The sequence below is a fragment of the Thermobia domestica genome, chromosome 8 (genome assembly GCF_964235325.1).
Source record: "Thermobia domestica chromosome 8, izTheDome1.hap1.1, whole genome shotgun sequence".
Classification (NCBI taxonomy): Eukaryota; Metazoa; Arthropoda; class Insecta; order Zygentoma; family Lepismatidae; genus Thermobia; species Thermobia domestica.
Window position 1 is genome coordinate 104,790,492 of NC_137461.1, and position 26,151 is coordinate 104,816,642.

Below are 26,151 nucleotides of genomic sequence, written 5' to 3' on the forward strand. Positions count from 1 at the left end.
AAAACACTCTCACGGAAGATTATTTGGATAGATTGTTAGGTATATTATTTTAAGATATTAGTCATAAAACTATAATAAGAATACCGTAAGACATTCAATCGTTCTGCAGGATCGTTGAAGGTGCATAAAAAAACAGGATTTCTGAAAGAGAATGTAAAAAGTAGCATCTTTGTTATTATTATTATTATTATTATTAATAATAATAATAATAATAATAATAATAATAAGAAGAAGAAGAAGAAGAAGAAGAAGATATGTGTATCGTATTACTCTTTAGTATAGAAAAGGTCACCTACAGCGCTTATAGCCACCAGACATAATCTTGTACGAAGACGTGTTTTTAGCTCAAGGGAATTAACACGGACCAAAAATCATGGTGAATATATGTACAGTAAACCGTGGTGCCTTTATAAAGCAACCTACACAGCTTAAGTATCGTCCAGGTTGCTTGCCCGGGAATCAATAGAGACCATCGCAATTTAGTATTTCTCGAATTTCTTTGGATAAACATTATTATTCCCATGCGAGTAACGGGCACTTTTCCTAGTACCTATATAGTGTATACATACTAGTTGTAAGCATCCGTTGTTACCGGGTCATAATTCGGAAGCTGAACAAAAACGGTAAGCATCCATAGTCTTACTTCAAAACATGGATTTAAAGAAAAAAAATCCATTATCCACTTACTTATCCTCTGCTGTTATGTAATCCCTAACAACCAAGATGTAAAGCGGATTGCATACAGGCAGAGCGTTCTAAAAAACGTGCATACATTTTCACTCAGCTCCACCCGAAATCCGACGTCCTTGAGCCGAAAATCGATTCGTTACAGCTATGTTTTACTGCACAAGTATAGAGCACATGACCAACCGGAAATAATGAAAAATATTTGTGCATTAAAAATACTTCTTGCAATATATAAATATTTACTATGTACGGGCTATGGCAGATATAATATCTTCGGTTTTGCAATTGAAATAACTCTTGTGCAGACGACTCAACAAAAAGTAGTCATACGCAGACAGATCGGGTTACTGCGATGGCCAAAGTATATCTCCACGAACTTAAATTGGGCGTTGTGGAAGTTCTGCTATGCTATGATGTATGAAGAGAAGGGGTTGCCCTGTCTGGTGACACCACACTTCCACATTTTTCAGCCATACTCTTCGAAATTCAGGTCTGAGAAAGTTTCTTAAAACAGTTTGACTATCCTACTCGAAGAAATACAGCCAATGAGCCCACGGTATGTCACCCCACACCATACTTTACTCGTTGTGCACACTCATGAATTTCTCGCGGGTTTGCTGCAGACAAATATCGAGAGTTCTGTTTGTTAACGAAAGCTAAGAAATGAAAATGGATCTCGCCACTTATGATTATGCTAGCGTTATCAAAACAGTCACTGTTTCCAACATCCTTTCAGCATGTCGGTTAATATGATCACGATGTTTTAACTCCTGTGTAAGCATTAATTTGTGTGGGTGAAAAGACAAATCCAAGTGCAAAATTCATGGATAGGTTCAATCTAAATGTTCAAAGTAGTAGAATGTCGACGATTGGAATGATAAGGGCTAGGCTTCAATGGCGTAACGTACTTCCTCGAAGTTTTCTGCTGTTCTCAAGGATCGCAGTCCTCCTGGTTGATCTTGTTTTGTTTCTCTGAAGTTTGCCACCCACAGCAAAATCGTTTTTCGAGAAGGTACTCTACCATGATAACCTACATTGTAATGACCACGAAACGCTCGCTGTGTACACACAACGAAATCATTGCTTTTGTAAACCGTTTCCAGGGTGAAAGCGCGATATGGCGTATTTCACTGCTGCATGGTTACTGAACTGGACTGCGAGTATCGTAGATTAATTACCTCTCTCTTCGCAAACCGTTTAAGACTCAAGTACCAACGGAGCCCACCAGACGTCAAGACCATTAAAACATTGAACATTTGAGAAGTTTTTAGCCACGGGCAATGTCAGCCGACATCCTGACTCGGGCAAAGCACAAATTTCTGAGGAAACTGTAGATGAGGTCAGGGAGGCCTTTACTAGAAGTACAATACAGTCAGTTCGCAGAGCGTCACGCGAGCGGAACATTCGACATTCAATGATCCATAAGGTGCCTCACTGCACTAGTGTTCAGATATTTAAACCGAACGCCCTCTCAACTGAAAGTTCCCATCTAACGTGAAATTCTGGCACTACCAATAAACGTGCTTCGTGATGTCATGACTAATTTCAGAGTAAACCTTCAGGAATGTGTGAATGCAAATGAAAATGGTCTAGATTTGCAAGACGTTCTTTTCTAGAACTTTTTCCTGGTGTGAATAATAATGGAAATATATGTTGATCTCAATCACAAAATGTTCATTCTTTTTTTCCAAAATACAAGAGTTATTCAAGTTTCAAAACCGTCAGATATTTATGCCGGACCCTGTACAATCTTTCTCGTCTGTACACAATATTAAAAATACTTTCTTACATTTGAGAAACTGTTTCTTATCTGTGTACCGAGAACATAATTCCTTAGAAACTAGATTTTGAAATTCTCATTCATGAGAAACGAAATGAAATTGATGGAGGTTGTATAAAGAGGAACGACACAGTATACTCTTGTTTTCCTTATAAATAAGAACAACTAGATCTTATTTCTGAGAGAAAACTTTCTTTGTACACAGATGAAAAAAAACGCTTTCTCAAATTTAAGAAAATACCTTTAACAGTGTATGCTGTTACCTTGCAAGGGCGCCCGCATTGGGGGTGCAAGGGAAGATTTTCAAAAAAGGTTAAGCTCTTCGAAATACATGTCAAAACATATTGTTTGCTAACTCATCCACTACAGTATTTAATATTTTTACTGTAGTAAAGTTATGGAATGTACAGCAATAATAATAATTTTACATGAAGTATTATAATATATGCATCAAGGTGTGTGTGACTTCATTTGTATGTCTGTCTTTTTCAACCCTCCACTCCCATTCTCTTTGAAAAAAAAATCCTGTGTGCGTTTCTGTTCTTATACCTTGGATTCTCATTGTCTCAAGTTACATGATAATATTTATCATACTTATGTATAGTTTCTGACAAATATTTTCTAATTCTTTCTCAACTAGTCAGTGAGTAAAGAATTTTCTTCATAAAGCATTGGTAGTATAAAAATTTAAAATATGCTTCATTTCTGCATCATCACATAATGAGACATGGAGAACTACATATAGTATAATTCTTAGTTCGTATATCAATATACTTTCTATAACAAGTATTTTTTCTCTTTTCTTTTCAGTGACAGTATGTCCCATATAAGTGATGACTTATATAATACAAGAAAGCTGCAGATGGTGATGCAAAATGTAACAGATCTTTTGAAGTCAACCTTCAAAGTAGAATTTGTGTTTCCGGTTCTTGGAAACCACGATTTTTATCCACAAAACAATTTGCCTGGAAGTTCTAGTCCATTCTATTCAGATGTTTATGAAATGTGGAAGAACTGGATTCCTCCGGAGGCGCTTGATACATTTAAGACCGGTAAGTTTAACTTTGATATATGTATATATGTTGCTTTTGTATATAAAAATTTAAAAATACTGTTTTCTTTAAAGACGTGTTATAAACACGAGAAAATGGTGCTGATGGTAAAATAATTCGTTCAATGAAAACAGTGGAATAAACAAGGTAATCCCCCCCCCAAAAATACAATATGATATTTACGACATTCATTTGAGCTGGAATCGAGCCTGGTATACTTCGTACCAGATCTGAGTGGTCTGCATAAGTTGCTTGTTCTTTAAGTATGTAGGATAAGGATAGTAGCAGGCTACAAAATATGTTATGATCTCAGTAACCTACATAAATTATTTGTTAATGGCTGATTTCTTCGGAATTCCTTGAAAAACAATCGCTGCTAATACGCGTAGTAAGATAACACACGATCATCTAAATATAATGATTCACTTTATTACAGATTGATATTATATATTTTTGTTATGATAGTTTTTCTAGTTTTATTTGAGCAGGTAAGGGATATTTTCTGTGTGTGTGTATGTTTTTCTTTTTTTTTAATTAAAATCACAGTGGGATTTACGAATATAAGATTATACTGTACGTACGCAGGTAGTTTGTTACGCCCCACATACATAACTTTCGAACAAAAGCGAATTTTTGAATTCTGTTTTTTGGAATAGATACCTTCATCTATTTTCTTGGTTGAGTTCATTAATGGGGGGACAATTTGACAACATCTTTACTGATAACGGTCAGTGGCGGATCTAGAAGGTAAAAACTGGGGGGGCAGCCAGAATCCAGGTTATGATAGGTAGATAGCTTAAATTATTTTTGTCAAGGGGGCTAGGTCACCCCGGCCCCGAGCTAGATCCACCACTGGTAACGGTAACTTTGACGGTAGTTATTCATATCATATTTTCTATTAAAACAAAGATACTAGAAGTTACAATTCGCAGCGTTAGGTGGCAGAAGACGTCGTCCAGTGGGTGACATCTACCGGACGAAATTACAACTTCACATGAACCTCGTTATTGTCTACTAGAATTTATTTTGAGTGTATCATCGTTATTCAGCTCCGGTATTAAACAAAGCAGGAACCACGTTTTAACAAGAATCATGTGTATTAACATTGAGAATTGTCCCTCAAATTTACTTTACCCAGTTTAATCACAAAGAACTCTTGCTTAATCTAAAAATAAACAAGTTGAACATTAATATGAATCGGATCGGCAATCTTTCGATTGGTTTGAAGCAGCTCTTCAATCTTCGGTATTCTAAGTTTATGTGTTATTTCGCTGATTATTTCCCTGTATTTTTTCGTCCCTACACTTGTGTTATTTGCTCCGTACTTCAATTACAGCCTTCCACTAGATATTTTTCTTCTGTCAGTGTTTCCAAAGTTAATAGCATGATTTCTCCATGTCTCATAATAAACCCAATGATCTTTCCTATTTTTTTCCGATAATATTCAGTAGACTCCCTTTTCTCCTCGAACCATTTCCAAAATTTTTTCATATGATACATTATCCAGTCATCTAATTTTGAACATCCTTCTATAGCACCACCAACACTATTTATTCAAGGCTTCCATTCCCCGTTTTTTTTTTTTCTTCTCCGCGATTCCATGAGTCACATTCATAGAACGCCACATTCCCTCCATGTTTTCATCGAACTTTTCTTAAATTATACTTATGTCGATGGTCCCATTACAAGCTTTTCATTTGCTTTGAATGTTTTCTTCCTCCGGACAATTTTGAATTTTTGTCTTCTTTGTGTCCATTATAGCTTGTTATTTTACTCCCTAAGTAACTGAATTCCAGCACTATTTTCATAATATGATTGTCTATTTTGATCTTTATTTTTGTTTTTTTTTTTTTTTTAATCTTATGGATCTGATACTTTTTTGGAGCAAATTGTTAAAGTCCATAGCAGTGGCAGCTTTTGAGGGATATGACATAGGTAATATTTAAAATTTTATCGCTAGAAACTTAAGGAAGAAAACTTACCTAATGCCCTAATTTTCGTCCTTCATTTCATTTTTCTTTAAAAAATCAGTTGTAAGCATAGTATATAGTAATACCTTATGCCCTATGATAGACATAGATCTGGTACACGAAATAGTCCGCTACCTACCTAGTTTTCTGAGCAAACTTACATCAGAAACAGTAAGGCAAAGAGCGGTCTTGTGGAAATATATTGTAAATATTTGTAAATAAAATAATAATAGTTTTCTTAAATATCATTAGGTATATACAGTATTTTGTGATAAATTTTCATTAATTTGGCAAAAATGGCTTTTTCTTATCCTTGTTCTATGCAAAGCTTTTCTTCTTTAGGTATTATGTAATAAATTTGTCCAAATTTGGCATCTTTATGACCGTAATAAGCATATGAGGTATTATGGTTTGCAGATCTTTGGTTCTCGAGTTATTTGGCATCCAATTTGGAGGTTGGACTAATTTGAATCCAAACCACAAATTTGATGGCCAATAATTGAGTGACTCGATGGGACATAATGGTACGTCACATTTTCTAACTTTCAAGTAAACTGAGAAACAAGGTTTAACATTCCCATGCAATGCAACGTAAATGACACATACCTAACAAGTTTCCCTTACTATCTGCAAGGACATTTTTGAAAAACTACCTACATACTGTTCTATGGTTCAATCTCAACCCATTCAGCCTAATAATTCAATTTCACCAGTAGTGGCGCTTATGCTCGCCGAAGCTGCTCAATTCAAGAATCAAAGGCCTCCACATCACGATAATTCGTATGCATATGAAGTTTGTTTAAGGTCTACGATCAATTAAAATTTGGTATTCACCTTTGGTTTCCGAGTTATAGAACATCAAATTTTGAACTTAACAAACCTGTTAGCCTTTAAAAGCCCATGGACGCAACCGCTTAGAGGTCTGCACGGGCCGGAATCTTTAGCCCGGGCCCGGCCCGGCCCGTGAATTTATAATGTGAGGCCCGCCCCGAGCCCTAAATATGTTTTAGCATTAAGGCCCGAGCCCGGCCCGAGCTCGTGCGATGATCAAATGAGCCCGAAATAAACCCGAATTACAGAAACTTAATAATGAACGCAAAATTGTATTTTTATTTACAGTAATTACAGGTTTAATTATGTAGTTGTGCTTTAAAAGTTCTCCAGAAAGAAGGGTTTAATAAATATTGATGTACAGTATATTTACAAAGTTAGGCCCGAAAAGGCCCGAGAAATATGGTTCTGTATTTAAAAATTTACGGTCCGAGTCCGGACCGGGCCCGAAGTGATATATGCTTTGTAGGTCCGAGTCCAACTCTCGGGCCGGGTCAGTCTTAAGCCCGTGGGCTCTGTCCGAGCCCGTTCAGACCTCTACAACTGCTGCGCCAAGGTTTTAAACTTCAATAGCTAACCTCTAATTAAGCTAGGAAGATACTTTTGGTATTCATGTGTTCCTGAAGGACGAAGCTTTCCGCGATATGCATTTTATGTATGTGGGTAGGTACTGCGGTGGAGGAGAGGAGGGCCAAATTCGTGTATTATTATTTTTTTGCATCAGTTTTTTTTTGGGGGAGAGCCATTCCTCCTTGGAGGTACACTTTTAAAAATGGGTATGTGAAGCAATGAAATAGTCCATACATGGTAATACCCTGTATGTGTGCTTGTTGTTTATATGGGGGAAGAGGAGGCAGGGAAAATTGGCCTATTTTTTGAGTCTTAGTTTTTCTAAGTCAATTACATTTATTTTCAGGATGTTTCGGTATAAAACAAGATATATTTTCACTGAATCGTTCTAGAAGCATAATTCCTGTTGCTGTACATGTTGTGTTCAGCAAAAATTATGTGCATATAACGTGGTACTATGGTGGTGGGGGCAGGGAGAATATAAAATTCAATGATTTTTTTCTACGCATAACATTTTTTAAATTATATTTCCTACATAAAACGAATTCATTACGTTTTTCTTTTCAGTGAAATACAAAAATTCTGTGCGTTTGACACACAAACACACAAACACACATATACGAACACGCGCACACAATTTCTAGTATGAAGAAAAGATAAACTAAGATAAGGTGACTGCAAGGGTTGCCAAGGCCCCCAAATTCTATTGTCTATTTCAGAACTTTCTTGTTTCTTCTTCTTCCTCTTCTTCTTCTACGGATAAAGCGGGAATTGCACAAATTGTTAACTCGTTTGAATCTGTGTTCCATAAGATTTCAAGAATGCGTCAATTATGACCATGTAATAATTAGGGAAGTCACCAGGATCCCAAAATGAAAGACTCCTGTTGCACTGAGAAAAAAATGTATGTGGCGTACGTAAAATCGTATGTTACATTTGCAAATCCTGTAGTTTTTGGACTTAATGTACAGCAAATGTATAACTGAAAACGCATGTTTTATAATACTTTCTGTATAAGTGATCCATGCGGTCAGAATCTCACATGCAAATGGACGTATATAACGTATAGCTGACGAAAGTAAGATACACATATGTATGTAATATAAGGAAGACTGTTAGATATCAGACATCGTGCAACGGCATGATGTAACATCTAAGGGCAGTGCCTATGTAGCATACAGATAACGTATGCTCCGTACTGATTTCTGTAGTAAGCAAGAGGTTTCCGTATATTTGCATACTGTCCGGAGAATTGATTTTTCTGTGTGTGTGCATATTAGTAAAAGGGTATATATTGAAAAGTCTTGTCAAATAGAGTAGTTGTGGTAATTTACGAGTATTTTCTGCTTCAATATTTAGTGATAATAAATTATTAATCGCATAAGAATTTAAGTTAACATCATACTTCACACCTGTCATACGCGAAGACCATGAGCGCGGTCAAAAGTTTGTGATGAAAGTTTATCATAATTACAGGAAGAAAACCAACAAAATGACAAAGAAAGTGAACAGAAAGAAGATGGAGTAGAATAGAAACTTGGTTGCTTTCTCCCATGAGGTTCAAGTGCACTAGAACGGGAGAAGGGGGTGGAAGAAGGAGATTTTTAATTGCGTGTGGTATCTTGTTTCAGTGTTGCAGACACTTCGTGGTACGTGAAGAGGGAGTCACCATCCAAACTTCCTGTGCATTCTGTCTTTCCCTTGATGAAACGGATTAGATTACGAGGTGTTGGTCGCCGCAAATCCACTTACAGGAGTTCATTATCCACCGTTCCCTAAGGGGATGTCCCTCCCTCTCTTCTTCTCGACCCCAACACTCATACTATCTACGTTTCCTACGACCACTCTGATACTAAAGGACAGCCAGTCACGACCCTTTTGTACGGTCACAAACATTCACACACTCACATACAATCAGGAAAATATACAAGTTAAAAATGAAAAACGGAAGTATCAAATACTGAAAAGAGCCCGGTAGGAATCAAACAAACCATGTCTTCCTATTTTTTTTATGAAAAAAGGGATCACGTAACAGTAATTATTTCGGAGTTTTAAAAGAGAAATTAGAAGTGTACTTCAGCTGGCATGTAATGCATATTCGGTGTTTTTCAACCCGACAAGTCCTTTCTTATTAGTAATTGAGGTTTTTGAATCATAGTGAAAAATAAATCTTTTTTTTCCTTGTTTTGGAAACACGAAAATTCTCACTTTATTAACATTTTATCTTACTTCAATATATTTAATTTTTAACAAGGAAGTACAATATATATAAATACAAATCTCGAAAATGAAGTAGTTACCTGTGTTTTCAAAAAAGAGGAATTTTTTTCCATTTTCCTAAAAAATTTCGCACGGACTGTTTTAGGACCGGAAAATGAAGATATGTACGGATAAAAGAGAACCTCTGGTAACCCTGGGGTGTGGTACCCTACTAGTGCAGCGTGTATGTACTTCAACTTTATACTATCACACGAGGATATGGAGGTCTAGTAGTGAAACAAGTATGTTCTTTAACCCTTTTAGGATTTTTGGTAACCTTTTTTTCTTTTTTTTTTTTACCATGGTGTAGTATTATCTTTGGCCGGTTATTTAGGTTCTATAACAGGTATTTCAGCCGGCTTTTTTTATTGGCCAAATCAAGGATGGTCCAAAGAACACCTCAGATGCATTTTGGAACCGGATGGTCAACTTAGCGGCACCAAATTTGGGCGGAGGGGCGTGACTTTTTTTCTTAAGATAAATTTCAAAAAGTTTTCACGCCTTTAGTTTCCAAGATATCAGATTAAAACTTTGCATACGGATTGTGTGTATTTTTGGATATTTTTTTAGACCAGGTCCGAAGGGGACAAGTGATCCGAGAGGGTGATTTTTTCAAAAAAATTTAGAGTTTTCCCGATTTTTCCGGTTCAGGTGTATGATACGGACATGCTAGTAATACCGTTGGGAAGGTCTTGTTATGAAGGAAATGGCGTTTGAACCATGTATGTAGACCAGTAGTAATGATGCAGTAAATTTTTATATGTACATATATGCGTGTAGGGCCTAAATTCAGACTTTCAACAATTTTTTCCAACCTTTCTTTTCAAGATACAAGATTGAAATTTTGCACACGTATTATGTACATTACAAGTATTTTTTTAAAACTTCAGGTCACTACGTGAACCCATGCCCGGGCCCGAGGAAAAAAGTGTTTTGGCGGGATTTTTCAAAACAATTCCGGATTTTTTCTGAATTTTCAGGTTCAGATCTATGATACGGACATGCGAATGGTACCGTTGGAAAGGGATTGTTATACTAAAGGAAATGGCGTTTTAATACATTTTTAAATATATATATATAGTGCGTTCCACGAATAACACTAAGGCCCGTCTCCTGGAGAAACCAAGGCAGATAGAGACATGAAACCTTTTGTAAGGTATAAAAGATACAAAAGACAATATTATGCTGATATGGAGAACCATCCATGACGTGCGCTCAAGGGGGTTACGGAGGGTAACTACAAAATTTTAAATAGCCACCCCTACCGTATGGTATCTCGTTTGAAAGATAATCACGTGTAGAAGCCATTTTGAAAACTACATGTCACTAGCGTGTCCCTATCCAACATGGCGGCCATCCGTAGAGTACGGTCGAAGTACATTCCACGTATAACACTAAAGTCCATCTCCTGAAGACACAAGGCAGAAAGAAACATAAAATCTTTCGTATCCTTGAAGAAATATAAAAGACGACATTATGCTGATAAGGAGAACCCCCCAATAGGGGGGCCTAAGGGAGTTACGGAGGGTAACCATAAAATTTTAAATAGCATCCCCCACCGTGTGGTACCTCATTTGAAAGCCAATTACGTGTAGAGAAAAGTTCTGGAAACTGCTTGTTGCTATCGTGTCTCTATCCATCATGGCGGCCATTCGTAAGTACGGTCGAAGTACTCGTAGTTGCCCTTCGTAACCCCCTTAGGCTCCCGTGATGGGGGATTTTCCTTATCAGCATAATATTCTCTTTTCTGTCCCTTCAAGGTTATAAAAGGTTTCATGCTTCTATCTGCCTTGGTTTCTTCAAGAAACTGGCCTTAGTGTTATACATGGAACATACTTCGACCCTGTTTACGGATGGCTGCCATGTTAGATAAGAACATGCTAGCGACATGTAGTTTCCAAAACTGGTCTCTACATGTGGTTACCTTCCAAACGAGATACCACACGATGTGGGTTGCTATTTAAACTTTTGCACTTACCCCTTGAAGATCATTTATGAAGATCATGGGGGGATCTTCATATCAGCATAATGTTATCTTTTATGTCCCTTGAAGGTTACAAAAGGTTTCATGTTTCTATCTGCCTTGCTTTTTTTTCAGGAGGCAGGCCCTAGTGTTATTCGTGGAACGCACTATATATATATATATATATATATATATATATATATATATATATATATATATGTATATGAAAAATGTGTCATCTTCAGGCTTTCAAAAATTTCTCTCGACTTTAGTTTTCAAGATACAAGACAGAAATTGTGCACACATATTACGAACATAACAACTAAAAGTCATAAGCAAGCTTGGCTTTTATCTTCAAGAACCACTGGTCCGTTTACAATAATGGTCTTACATTACTTATGCCCATCACATTTTGATCACACCTCGTATGTATCTTCATTTCATATATATATACATTTATAACAAATCTTTCACTTCATTAATACTTATCTTTTATTACATTAATTATATTTATTTCATTATCATTCATTACATTATTATTATATTTTATTATTAAAATGTCGTCGCTCATTTATTTAATCTTTGAAGGGTGCGAAGTCAAAATCGTAAGAAGCAATTGCAGTTAAAACATGAGTTACCATTATCCAGGGCGCATTATATAATAATTATATTGGGTGATATTTTAAAATAAACATTGGATCAATAAGGCATCAAAATATAGAAGAATCTCATTCAAGACAGTCGTTGAATAATTAACTTAATAGAATGAATCTTATACTTAACATAATCTTTGGCAATTAAGTTTTCAACACAAGTCAATCTAATATAAATAATCTTTGCTTTTAATCAATCACAAATCGAATTATAATTCTTCACATTAACAAGAGAGAATTAAAATCATTTGGAAATTAACTTTCCAGTCTATCTAAAACTATATCTAAGCACTTCAAGTATTCATAAGAGTCGTTTTCATTATCAACATTAACTCATAAAATTGAAGATAAAAGTTCACAAGAATCTATAACTAATATGGGTTTAACCTAATTTCATTAACGGTAATCAGCTTACATTCGTACTTGCATATGATTCTAATAAAGTACATTGTACTGCACAATCATGATTAGGTTCCACAATATGTTGTACATGTATTTCATCGTGATTCTGATTTTGATACGAAGTGCCATCTCTTAACCTCCAATTACGTCTATCCATGTAGCTTGTTGTATTCCTGTAATTTCGCCCTATATTCCGATTGTTTTTATGTCTACTTCTGTTGGGTGATCTGACATCAGGATTACCACGATTAATTAGGTTAGGCTGATTCCCTACATAACTTTGCCTATTTTGCTCATTTTGATTGCTAGAATTTACTCGGCTTAGGTTGTGTTCCGTATCATTCACACTTCTGATATTTAGATTCCGAACAGGTACAAAATGATCTGAATTATTCTTATTTTTACCTACTCCTGCTTGTTGACTCATAGCATGGTATTGAGTTTCATAGCATTGGACAAGCATTAATAAATGGTTGAAACTCATACACTGTGTAGAAAACAAGATCTGTTGTAACTTAAATGGGAGCAAATTTCGAATCGATGCTATTATTCTAGATTCCGATTGCAAGGGATTAACGACTTTTAATTCGTTGTATGTATTTACAACAAACTCAACAACAGATTTGTGCAAACGAGGATTGAAATGTTGATTTCTAATGGTGGCATCTCGATTTGCAAGCAAAAAGTCATTTTCATAATTCGCAATTAGCGCTGCTTCGAATTCCTCATAAGTATTGATGTGATCACGTACGGCTTTAAACCATAAAGAACATGGTGGGAGTAATACATGAGGGATTAATTTCATATATTGTGATCTATCTATACACATTATATTGCATTCGTCCTTAAATTTTTCCAGGAAAGAAGTAGCGTTCTCATTACATTTACCACTGAATTTACTCATAGCCCGTATTTCACTCATCTTAACACTTAACTTTACCTTCCTTTTATCATTCCGTGTACTTATTGGCTGACAATTCCTATCCATGACGTGATGTGTCGTTGCACCATCCCTTTTCCGCCCATCTGTCCTCTTCGGATGAATTTCTTCCAAAATAATATCATCAGACACAGGTGAAGGCGAAGTCATCTCTGGTGAGTGGGGAAAATCCAAGCGATCACTACCCATATTATTGTGGTATGTGTTGTCCTTAACCTGTAGCGTTCTAATTTCTTCCTGTAGAGTAGCTATCAATTGCGTATTTGCACGTATGTTGTTAGAATTATTGATGACCTGAATCTTTTGCTGTTGAACAGAAGATTCTATTACTTCTAAATCCTTTTTTACACCACTGATTTCTTGGATTTGGTGGTTGTGCTTATCCTGACAATCCTCGGATATTCTTTGTAACTTTTCCTCGAACTGCGAGGTGATGTCATTCATCGCCTGGACAATTGACTGTTTCGTTTCATCTGACTTCTGTTCCATTCGTCTACTTAATTCCTCATATTGCTTGTTAGATTCATCGGATTTATGCTCTATCGTATGCTTCAATTCTTCGTATTGCTTATTGGATTCTTCGAACTTCTGTTCTATCTTCTGTTCTATCGTCTGCTTCAATTCTTCGCATTGCTTGTTGGATTCTTCGGACTTCTGCTCTATCGTCTGCTTTAATTCGGTAGACATCTGAATCAATTGTCGCTGTAAGGCTAGCAAGATTCGGTCTTCTGATGTCATTCCTGGTGCTACACTGTGTTCACCGTCGTCACTATTATTGGATTCTTTCTCAATTGCCTCACCGTTCATTTTTCTTATAATTATTCTACCACTTCTTAGTCTGGTGAAATTTGTATTCATTAACTTTATTACAAAAGTAAATTCACCCTTACTTTGCTTCGGGATATGAATTTACAGCAAGGTCCCTGGTTCGATCCCGGTGTGAAGGCACCAAAATTTTTATAACGACTCACCAAGGGTAGTCGTCAACCTGGTTCGATCGTTGATGTATGAATCTCGAGTGGTAGCAATTGTTTGCATGTAAAAATATCTTTAATAATTATACATATTATTATTCTCACCTTTTCTATCAAAATTATAAAGTCGATGAACGGTATCAAATGGTTTATTAGTTGATACACTTTTATGTATTTTCATTCAAATTGTCATGCACACATACAAGATGATTAGGTATCCATAAACAATTACCTAGCAACTAATTACATAACACTCTCAATATCTCTTACAGATATTAAAAACATTCTTCTTTTGTTATTATTAAATTAACATTCTATTAAGTATAGTGCACATGTATGAGCACTTTCTGCCCAAGGTACAGGTAATTAATAATCTATCCAAAGTATTTCGTTCTATAAAATTTTTATAACGACTCACCAAGGGTAGTCGTCAACCTGGTTCGATCGTTGATGTATGAATCTCGAGTGGTAGCAATTGTTTGCATGTAAAAATATCTTTAATAATTATACATATTATTATTCTCACCTTTTCTATCAAAATTATAAAGTCGATGAACGGTATCAAATGGTTTATTAGTTGATACACTTTTATGTATTTTCATTCAAATTGTCATGCACACATACAAGATGATTAGGTATCCATAAACAATTACCTAGCAACTAATTACATAACACTCTCAATATCTCTTACAGATATTAAAAACATTCTTCTTTTGTTATTATTAAATTAACATTCTATTAAGTATAGTGCACATGTATGAGCACTTTCTGCCCAAGGTACAGGTAATTAATAATCTATCCAAAGTATTTCGTTCTACAACGTACAGTAGAGCGTCGAATATCCGAAGTAATTGGGGGACATGGGTGTTCGGAAAACTGGTTTGTTCGGATAATCGAACTGTACTGTACTGTACTGTACTGTACTGTACTGTACTGTACTGTACTTCTACAGCCAGTGCCAAACCGACAGAAGTGTGCTGATTGTTGAAACACAGCGACTGTCGGCTTGGCCGGTCAGCAGCGCCTTATGAAGACCCCATTAGAAGCAATGTTCCGCCAACGGTGGCTCAGTGCGGCGACTACTGTGGGAAACTTGGTTCGGGAGTGAAGGGGATGATGGACGGTAGGGTGGGAGAGTAAGAGGTGCGAGCGAGTACACAGTTCGGTTAAGCGGTCGTTCGGTTGACCGACGTTCGGATAATCGACGCTCTACTGTATTCTTTTAAAAAAATCAGATCCCTACATGAACCCAGGCCCGGGCCATTGGGGCGTAAAAATTTCGAATTTTTTTCGAAAAATCTCCCGTTTTTTTCAATTTTCCCGTTTCTGGTGTATAATACAGACAAGCGAGTAGTATCGTTGGAAAGCATGCTCTATCCTGAATAAAAAAAAAGAGGTATGAGCCATGATCCTACGATAAATAGTAAGGAAGCAGTAGCTGTTTGAATGAAAATCTACAATTTACCTCAAAAAGTGGAAATCCTAAAAGGATTAACTGTACACTATCATACGGGGGTATGGTGACATAGTAGTGGAGGAAGTATGTGCCTTAACTGAACACTATCACATCGGGGGTATGGTGGCTTAGTAATAGAGCGCTCATCTCTGCTTCTATCCTAGCCCATGTGAGTTTCCGGTGGACAACATGATATGTTTCATTTCCAAACTTTCGAGTTGATTGAAAAAAAAAAAAAGATTCAACATTTCCAATGAATTCAGTCCAATGACACATAAAACAAGCTTCTCCTGTCATCTGCAGGTACATTTTCAAAATTAAATTATGTACATACTATTCTGTGGTTCGATGTCAACACCTTCCATGTAATAACTCAATTTGACAGGAAGTGATGTTTACCATTATGTCCGCCCGAGTCACTCATACATCTCTTATGTTCTCTTGACCAAGCAAGTGCCTGAAAAAATAAATTCAACTTTAATTACAAAATCCATAATTCCTCTTTTACAGTGTTATATGCAGGATGGCCCAAAAGTAAACCCCTGCATTGATCAAGTACAGCATTCTAGCTCACGGGTTTATTTGATTCGGCTATTCCGGACTTAAGGTATAAGTAAAAAGACATTAAGAAGAGTAATAAAGAAGCTAGGTCTACCTGTTTGATAAAAAATAAGAAATGATATGAAATACAGTGAGCTGATCAGCACGGGACTGCATACCTACTTTTTGCACACCCTGTACATAGCTAATTGTGTCAAAGAGAGAAAGCAAATATATTCGTACACTTAAGTATCTCATTATACATAGCACTTTTTTCATTTCTAAGCAATGCTAACAATTCTACATGTAATTTAACAATGGTAAACATTACTATAATTACTTACATTGCAATCGACTACTTACATATTTTTATATAACCTCTTTTTACAGGACTAGTGTAAGATGCATTTGATAAACCAAAGTAAAACATATTCTGCATAAGGATTGCATAATGTCAACATGCATTCAAGTGCACACCTAGATTTTTTTGTTGGAAGGAGTCCAAAGGTTTTCTGGGAGGGTCCTATACGTCTTTATCCTATTAAATTTGTGTTATTCTGCACCCGAGAAGACGATAAAATAATTTTTAATTACTACCACTCGTATTCTCAGAAAATCTGATAAAACTAGATTATCTTTAGAAGTAAAAGAAGATATAAAATCAAATCTTTAGGTTATATCAGTCATTTCTCTGCTAAAGAAATCTAGTTATGTTAAGAAAATGTATATATGTTAGTAATATTACGAAGTTTTGGGGGGTGGATCCGGACCCGGGGGGTGCGACCCTGCATACATTTTATACCTAGATGAACTTCAATTTTTTGTAGGATATACATCAAATACTCATTGTGCTGTCACATTGAACTTAATAATGTGTCTTTTAATGTTAAGCGGAGCGAAGTTCGAAAATCTACATTTTATCACCGTAGCTCTAACAATGTAAGCCATATTCCGATCCGTTACATAAAAACTTCTTTCATAATCAGCAGAGCACACAGACAGCAATAACTTGGTGTACTTTATATATATTGGGATGAATTCCTTCTTGACTTCTTTTTTAAGGTTTTTTAATTCCTTTCCATGCTCTTTTGTATTCTTAACGACCACAGTTATAACCCTATAGGTATTCTAGGTGGGGGTCCCTGCCGCACCCTCTATTTACGATTATGGCTGTAATAAAATACTACAAACTTTAGATATAATTTGTTTCTGTTTGTTGTGTAAAGAATTATGCATATTTGGTTTTAACAGCTGACCATTCAAACGTTTAACATATAACCTTTGCATGATCACCATTTTATAATAGAAATGAGTAACTTGTGTTTGTTTTAGTGTTTTAATGAGTGAAGCTTAACTGAAGCTTAACTGGAATTAAGGTTTTGTGTATCGTGTGTGTAATTTTACGTGAATCGATGCGCAGAACAAATGCTACATTTTTGTGTCAATCTTCAGGTTTATTTTTGGAAGTTATTTGTATGTAAATATGTTACTGAATATATGGAGGTATGTTTGTGTGTGTGTGTGTGGAAAAAAAGGTTATCGATTTAAAGTAACAACAAAATTCATTTTGCGAAGTGTCAGTCTGCCTTCATATCACGTGTATAATTTTCGTTCGCTAACACTGTCAGGAGAAATCGAATTATACCACCTGTCATATCAAAGTTCCCTCGTGCTTGTTATGCCCCAGCGACTGCCCATCTCATACATTCACATTTCGCTCTCTGACACCACGCGCCACACACATAGCACATGGGAACTTCCGGCTTTTCTCCCACCAGAAACTGGCCTTCTATTTCTATCCCAGCCACGAACACGGGTGACATACATACTGACCCCTTTGTCCCAAATCAACACATCGAACTGTCAATACGCTGTCAGTATCCGCAGAGTATTACAGTAGTCTGAGGTTAAAAAAAAAAAAAGATTTGTGGTGCTGCTGCATAGAGAAGTAGGTGAACAAATGCGATTCGCTATATCCTGTCTTTCTTTTTTTCTCCAGAGGCTTCTGCTTTATAAATAAAAAGGACATGGTAGCCCATAGAGTTCTCTCGTAGGAGGAATTGTCAGTCAAATCATTTACGAATTTAGAATTTTAAAGAAACATACCTAAATTCAGAGTAATTTTTACGTGTGATTAACATTATACAAAGCATTTGACTAATGTCTGATTATAATTTCCATATTGAACAACAGTTTATGTTGTTCACGATTAATATCTATTCGAAGGATTCAAGTCATAATTACGTAGGTAAGTCACGATTGTCCAAAATAGTAGGAAAAAAACAAAATCTTTCAATTTTACATTAACATTAACATTATTATTTAATTTTAATCTGTATGTTAAAACTATTATGTTTATTACAAACTAAATACAACCATTATTTAAAAAGTAGTTCACAGGATTCCAAAACAACTTGATACGTAATCAAGTGCAGTTGAGTTCATTCCTCTAGTCGCTACCTTAACTTAGATTTTGGGGAATTGTTATTCTGGCAATACTGTAATTTCTATGGATGGCAACACTGAAAATTCTTGAGGTTCATATTTTCTGTTGTAGAATAACATCATCTATGATTGTGGTAATTTGCATTTCATTATCTCCTTTCACTTATGAAAAACAAGCAAAAGGAAAAATAATAAATTTTGCATTATTTTTAGTAATGCAGCCTCTTAACACAAATGGATAACACAGTGGTCATTTAGGTTTCAATTACTAATATTTGGATTATCTTTTTGTCGATGAGAATATGTTTGTATCATCTCGAACAGGAACCCTAAATAACTACCAAACAATTTTTCTCTAATAATTTAATATTCAATAATATTGTGGATAGGGGAATCCACTCCCTGGCGATTACCACTCAACCCCGGAGTTTCGGCCCAGTAGGCAAGTTCTCAACATGATTTACGATGAGTGATACCTATGGTGCCACATACCCCTATCTCTCTCAGGTGTCGCCAGCCTCTCCAATCTCTGTTATTTGGTGTTGTCGAATTCTTAGAATTCCGGCCTAATAGGCTGCTCCTACTCAAATTCTACTCTCGACTTTTCAAGAGTGATACCTTTCGCGCAATACCCTCCACTCATTTTACTTAGGCGTCTGAAGTGACCAACTTCACCATTACAGCGTGGTAGGATGGTTATCGTTAACTCGAATTTTTCAGAGCCTGCACACACCAAATTTCATTTCTTTTGATCATTTAAAAGATGTCTTCTTAAGGTGTGGATCAAAGTCTCTCAATCTTCGTGCATTCAATAAACCCATTCAAACAATAAATAACATTCGTTGCTAACCTGGTGCCCAACAAAAAGAGTTAAGGCCTGCCCACATCATCCTTCCTTTCGAGCATTTAAGAAACTTCATTTTATTTTACATTCACCGCAATTCTCTTTTATAACAGCTTTACATTTTCTCTGTTACCCTTAGTAAAGAGGAACTGGCGATTCAACCACAAAAGTGTTAAGAATTCCTTCGTGGCCAAGCGGTTAGCATACGCTCCTTTGGCGTAGGAGACCCGGGTTCGTTCCCAGCGGAAGCTCAGGTGGTTCGGATCCCACGTTAATCAGTAGGTACACGTCTCATATAGCCTCGCTGCTGAAAGGGACGCTAAACTATAATCAACTCAACAACAAAAGTTTTAATTCATTACTTGCTGCCATTTGAAACCCATGGATACATTTCTTGTTTGACAATGGATATTATGTTAAGAATATGTTCCCAAATTTCATTCAGTTATTAGACGTTATTACAAAAGAAACAAAAAGCACGGTGGCTTCTATGCATAGAAGTCATCAATAAAATTTTTACCTCCTCGTCGTTTTCAATGGGTTTGGCAGAGTGCGTTCGACAGAAACAGGAAAACATTATAATTTGTAGGAGTCACATCTGGGAAATAACTCCGGATGAAAAAATGATAACAAAAATTATTTCTATTAAAGCTATTGAATGACAGCTGTTCCATGTGTGCCATATGTGATTTGCTATTGTTCAAGTGGATGATGATAACATGTTGTTTATATTTTATTTTTTCTTGAAGTGCTGCGTGAACACGTTGAAATGGATCACAATACACATTAGAAGAGGGTAAGATTACGAGGAAGAAGTTTGCCATCGATAATTCTTTCAATTTCCCACCAGACACGCGTTGTCTTCTTGGGATGCAACTTGTTTGGACGTAGTGTTGTCTTTCTGTTTGGGCTGATCTATTCCATCCTCTGCTTAAAGGTTACGTACAGGCACTAGTTCTCTTCTCCGATAACAATACGTGAGAGAAATGAATTCATGATGGCGGATAAGTAAAGAACAATGTATTGCAATACTCTATTCTTGTTGTCAACACAGAGTGAATAAGACAACCATCAACCCAGTTTTTGAATCTTTCTCACATGTTGAAGGTGTACAATAGTTACCTGTCCACTGTCCATCTCCGTAGCCATTCCTGGGTGCTTTGATTTGGATCAATTCGTTCAAGGGTCCTTATCATAGGGATGGTCGACTAGAGAGCATCGTTCAGGTTAAATTTCCACTGCGTAATCTGTTAGCCATTTCCTAGGAGTCTTCAATAGCATCCTCTCCATACACAACACAGATTAGTCCGGATACCTTCGCGGCAGTAATACCATTATTGAACACGTACAGAGAACATGTCTGAGTTGAACACTCTTTTCAACTTCATACTTCATACTTCAAACTGTGAAAAACAAAAACTAAATAGCCCCTGCAAAAGCATAAAGAATTCAACACGTTATTAATAACATAGCTGCAATTTAGTATAATTCACAACACACCCATCATCACTCACATCTGGCAAAAAAAGAATCCCAGAAATGAATAGCATGAATTAATGAATCAACCCAATATTATATTATATTGATAATCGAGAACTCCAAATGGGAATCGATTATTAACATAACAAAATACAACTTCAATATGACATGAAGCTTGCATCGGTGGAGCTGCAATAACGTATCTTTTGTTTATATTGAACCATTGTGCCATTTTCTCTAAATAAAAGGTAATGACTACCATACTGAACGTTCTTGCTCCATTTTCTTAAATTAAATCGAGTCACACTGTAGTTATTACTAAGTAGACTTATTTACGAAATATGAACAAAATTATAACAGGGGCGTTCGCAAGACTGCATCGAATAAAACATCTCCAAGAGCAAACTACCTCTTGTGAAATTTTTCATAAGAATTTATTCATGCCATATTGTAGGGTTTTCTCAGAAATGTTTATTTATGAATTATCAACAAAATTGTTCAAGTCGTTCTTGAGATAATCGCCTTCTAAGTGCATTCTCAAGAGTAAACTCGCTACAATTTGTGGACTTATTTCATGCAAAATGATTGAATGCTGTAATAAGAATTATTAATTAAATATTTATTAATGAGACAAGATTAAAATCAACTTAACAATTTTTGAGCAAACTGTCCAAAAAAGAACTCATTTTCAAGATTAGACTACGCTTTGTTATTTATTTTAAGTGAAAAAAAAATATTTATACTATACGAGGGACAGTCGAAAAGTTCCCGGAATTTTGTTGTAGCTCTGGAACACAGATACTTGCTCCACTGCTCCTTCTATTCCTGGAAACACTGACGAAAGTTCTCTTTTGCTACTTTCTGAAGTTCAGCCGTCGTGTTTGTCTTGATCTCTTCTTTGACGGCTACCTTAGAGGCCCAACTTTAGCTTTGGCAAGAGCCAAATGACTTCTTGGTGTTAAAATACGAGGCACGTCCAGAAAGTAAGTTCCGTTTGGTAATAAAATTAAATTTTGTACAGATACAGAAAAATTATTTATTGCACAAAATTCTACAACTCTTAAACTACTTTTCCACATAACTGCCGAAATTTTGCAGGCATTTGTCATAGCGTGGCACAAGGTTTTGTATACCTTCTTCATAGAAGTTTGCCGCCTGTGTCTCCAACCAGTTGGAAACAGTTTCTTTCAGCTCGTCGTCATTGTTGAAGTGTTGACCGCCAAGGAAAGACTTGAGAGAAATTCCATACCGAGAGCACTAATTGTAAACCTGCGGTTTTCCTGAATCTTGTCATCAATCGCGTGAACCAGTTCTTCTGTAACCAAAGATGGACGTCCACTTCGTTCTTCATCGTGCACATCACTACGTCCTTCATTGAATTGTCGGACCCATCTTTTCACCATTGAATCACTCATCGCATTTTGTCCGTAAACATCGCAAATTTGCCGATAAATTTCACTTGGTTTCACTTTCCTCGCATTCAGAAAACGAATCACCGCTCTGATTTCACCAGCGGCGGGATTTTTAATCAACACCGACATTGTAAACAAGCACAACAAAGCGTACGTGACTGACAGCGATCTCCAAATGGCGCACGTTTCTTCTCCTTGATACAGAGCGGCTACCGCGCATGTGCGGAACGTACTTTCTGGACGTGCTATGTATTTTTAAAGCTATCAGAGTCTCTGAAGCCGATTTTCTCCCATTTGCACATGAACCTGATGGTTGAGCGTTGTTCTATCTGCGAAATTACGCCAACTGGTCACTATACGCCCCTCCGTTGAGCTATACCTATTCGTACACTGTCTTTTAAGACGTGTTGACACATGTTAGATTCATAATTAGTCAACTTAAGGGCTCTACTGTACAAACTTCATTGTGATAGTATCACAAATGTCAAAACTATGACATTCCGGGAACTTTTTGACTGCCTCTTGTATTGCAGGTTTCTTAGTGCAATATTTATTAATGAAATACGAACAAAATTTCATGAGTCATTTTGGGGGGAAATCGCCCTCAAAAACTCAACCCCAAAAGTGAACTACCTCTTCCTGATTTTTTTTTCTCAGAGAAACGGCTTATACAATAATATAGGGTTGTTAGTAAAATAGGCCTATTGATTTATGAAAAAAAAAAAAAAAAAAAATTGTTAAAAACCATTTTAAAGAAAATCGCAATTTTCTACAGTAAACTATCCTTATTTTTAGGACTAGGAAGAAAATTCGAGCTCCCTCCTCCTGGAGGATCATAATTTAATTTTAAATTTGGTCTCGATTCTTCTAATGATATAGCCTCTAAGCAAATTATTTCAGTACGAACAGATGGACAGACATCGAAAAATGATTTCTTTTTGTATGCGGGTGCTATGAAACGTGTAAATCCGTCGATATTTCAAATTCGAAATTTTTTACGACTACCATTCTTTCATCTCTCCTATCATCCCTTAAAAAGCGAAAGCATTTCATAGATCTAAGTTATACAGGGTGGCCCAAAAGTAGATATACAATACCGTACTGATCAGCTCATTTTTGCGTTTTATATCATTTCTTATTGTTATTCATCAGGTAGACTTAGTTTCTTTATTATTTGTTCTTAAAGTGTTTTTACTTACATCTTAAGCTCGGTAGAGCCGAAGCAAATAAACCCATAAACTAGAATGTCACACTTAATGAAAGCAAGGGTGTATACCTAATTTTGGGCCACCCTGTATAACGAAAAATATTTATGGTCCATGTGAAAGTGAAGCTCTTAATCCATACTAACTGCGTCCACTCCTACTCCCTGTTAAGGACCGTTCAACTATTTTTTCACAACGTAAAAGAAATCTTTCGTGTTACGTATTAAATACATAGTTGCCATCTATTTAATTTTTTGCAGAACAATATTAACAAAATGCTAAAGAGTACAAAAGGAACTTATGTGTACTACATTTTCCTGAGCAAGAAAGTTGTAGGGATAAAAAAAATGATAGCAACCTGTTAAATGAATAACTCACTCACTGTGAATGGAAGAGACAGAAAGAACAGTTAAACTTTTTTCAGTTTTCTTTCTACGTAAAGTAAAAAAAAAAAGCACCTTCCCTTATTTTAGTAGTGTAAAAGAGGGCAAATAAATTATAATGGAGGAAAAGCTCCTTCTAGATAGAAAAAAAAATGTTTCAGGTCAGAATGGTACATAAAATTCCTAACGGACTATTATGCTTTGTGTTACTAGGTTTTTTTTTTTTTTTAAATCAGTAAATGGGAGTAGGAATGGGAGAGCAAGAAGTGAAAAAGTTGCTAAGAGCTTCATCCTTACCTACATCGTCCGAAAAAAGAAACTCATTATATTATACTATATACTGTTTTTTTTTTCTTAATTTCATTTTTAAGTATACTGCGGATTTTAACAGGAAAACCTGCTGCAACTTGTTCTAAACACATTTCTATGAGTTGAAAAAAAAAGGTGTTTTTTTCTTAATATGCTAGAAGTATTGATTGAGGATGGATTATAAGCTGAAAAGAAATTATTTTTTTCCAGTAAAATTGAAAAAAAAAAAACTTTCAGTTAAGGTGATGAAAGCAGATGTTATATGCTTACTTTTCCCTCCTTCAAATCAACTTTTGGACATTTTGGACATACTGTATTTCACATTTAAGATCTCTCCCTGAAGCCCTTTTCAATGCTTAAAAGAGTAATGCTAGATATTGTAAATAATTGTTATAATATTAAAAAAAAAACGTTTACTTTTCCATGTGTTTAAATTTTGGAGCGTACAGATTCTATGACTCTTTTCCTAATAACTTTGGTAATTCTAGTTGAATCTCTTGTACTATGAACACCCCACATAGTGTTTTCTATTGCAAAAGTAGCCCACTTTGGTAATAAACAATGATCATAGATGCATTGCATTTTGACATACAATTTTTCGTTTGCATGCATTTATGAAGCAAAAAAAGAAAGAAAGGAAAACGTATATACAGGGTGGTCGTGCATGAATGTCGGAAAATTCGTGAGATGAACCTACAGGTAAAAACAAGCAAAAAATGTCATATGAACATTGGATGAATGCGGCTTCGTTTGGACGCTAAAGGCGTCTGAAATGTCACCTTCCGAGGCGGCAATTTGCAATATCTCAAGAACGGAGAGAAATACGAATGTCGGGTCAAAACATATCAAAGAAAACCCCATCCGAAGAATCCAATTATGCATAAGTGGTGGCGAAACAGTGGCGGCGCTAGAGGAGGGCACAAAGAAAGTGAATGAAACATGGAGAAAAGTGAACAATTTACACTGAAAAATTGTAGGAGGGAATGTTACTTGGAATATGCAACAACAAATGTTAATGAACAAAGACAACAACGGCTAGTCTGTAGGGACTTTATGGGAGGCGGATTGTAGGAATACAGTATTTTTGTAATGGTGAGAAATAGGAATATCGGGTCAAAAGATATCAAAGGAAATGCCATCCGAAGAATCCAATTATGTATAAGTGATGGCGAAACAGCGGCGGCGCCAGGGGAAGCACAAAGAAAGTGAATGAAACATGGAGAAAAGTTGAAATTGGTGAAAACACAATTATTTGAAAGCAATCAGGAAACAAGGAATACAACTCTAGGTGTACTGTATGATACATGTCCGATGACAGAGGGCGCATAGCTACAGTAGGTGGAACAAGGGGGCGTGCAGAGCGTCGCGTAGTAGAGTTAGTTATAGGAGTAGTGAAAGCGTGGGTGACGAGAGCGTTCGCATCGAAGGAGCAGAGGACAGCGCACAATTCATTCGTACTGAATGGGGCAATGACAGTAACAGCACAAGCGTTTTAGTGCTACACTCTACAGGCAGGGCAGTAATCGATGTGTATGTGAATGTGGTTTATTTTGTGTCGTGTGAAACAGTGTTGATGTTGACAAGCGCTATGTGTAATGCACCACAATGAATAGGGTAGTATACACTAATGCCGAAATGGCAGATATGCATTTGATGTACGGCTTAGCGGAAGGTAATGCAGAAGAAGCACGTAGGTTATATGCGAAACGCTACCCAGATCGACAAATTCCAGCACCGGGGATGTTTATTCGTATTCATCAGCGATTGCGGGACACTGGGTCATTCCTTCCCAACAGAGACATTCCGAGACGACGACGCGTTCGAACACCCCCCTGGAAGAGAGGGTACTCCGACATTGACCCGGAACCCGAGTATTAGTACCCAACGAATAGCAAGGCAGGAACACATTTCGCATCAAGTCGTGCTAAACATATTGCATAGTAATAATCTCAGACCATACCGCGTACAACGAACGCATGCGTTATACGATGGTGACT

General features: G+C 36.3%; 1 protein-coding gene across 2 annotated transcripts in view; it reads left to right on the top strand.

Annotated features, from left to right (window-relative positions):
• Positions 1–26,151, top strand: part of LOC145693108 (acid sphingomyelinase-like phosphodiesterase 3b) — a 670,115-nt gene that overhangs the window by 343,714 nt on the left and 300,250 nt on the right. For both annotated transcript variants that reach the window (XM_081768814.1, XM_081768813.1), the window contains exon 3: positions 3,278–3,519. In XM_081768814.1, the coding sequence (XP_081624940.1) occupies positions 3,278–3,519 (242 nt within the window). The remainder of the gene's footprint in view (positions 1–3,277; positions 3,520–26,151) is intronic.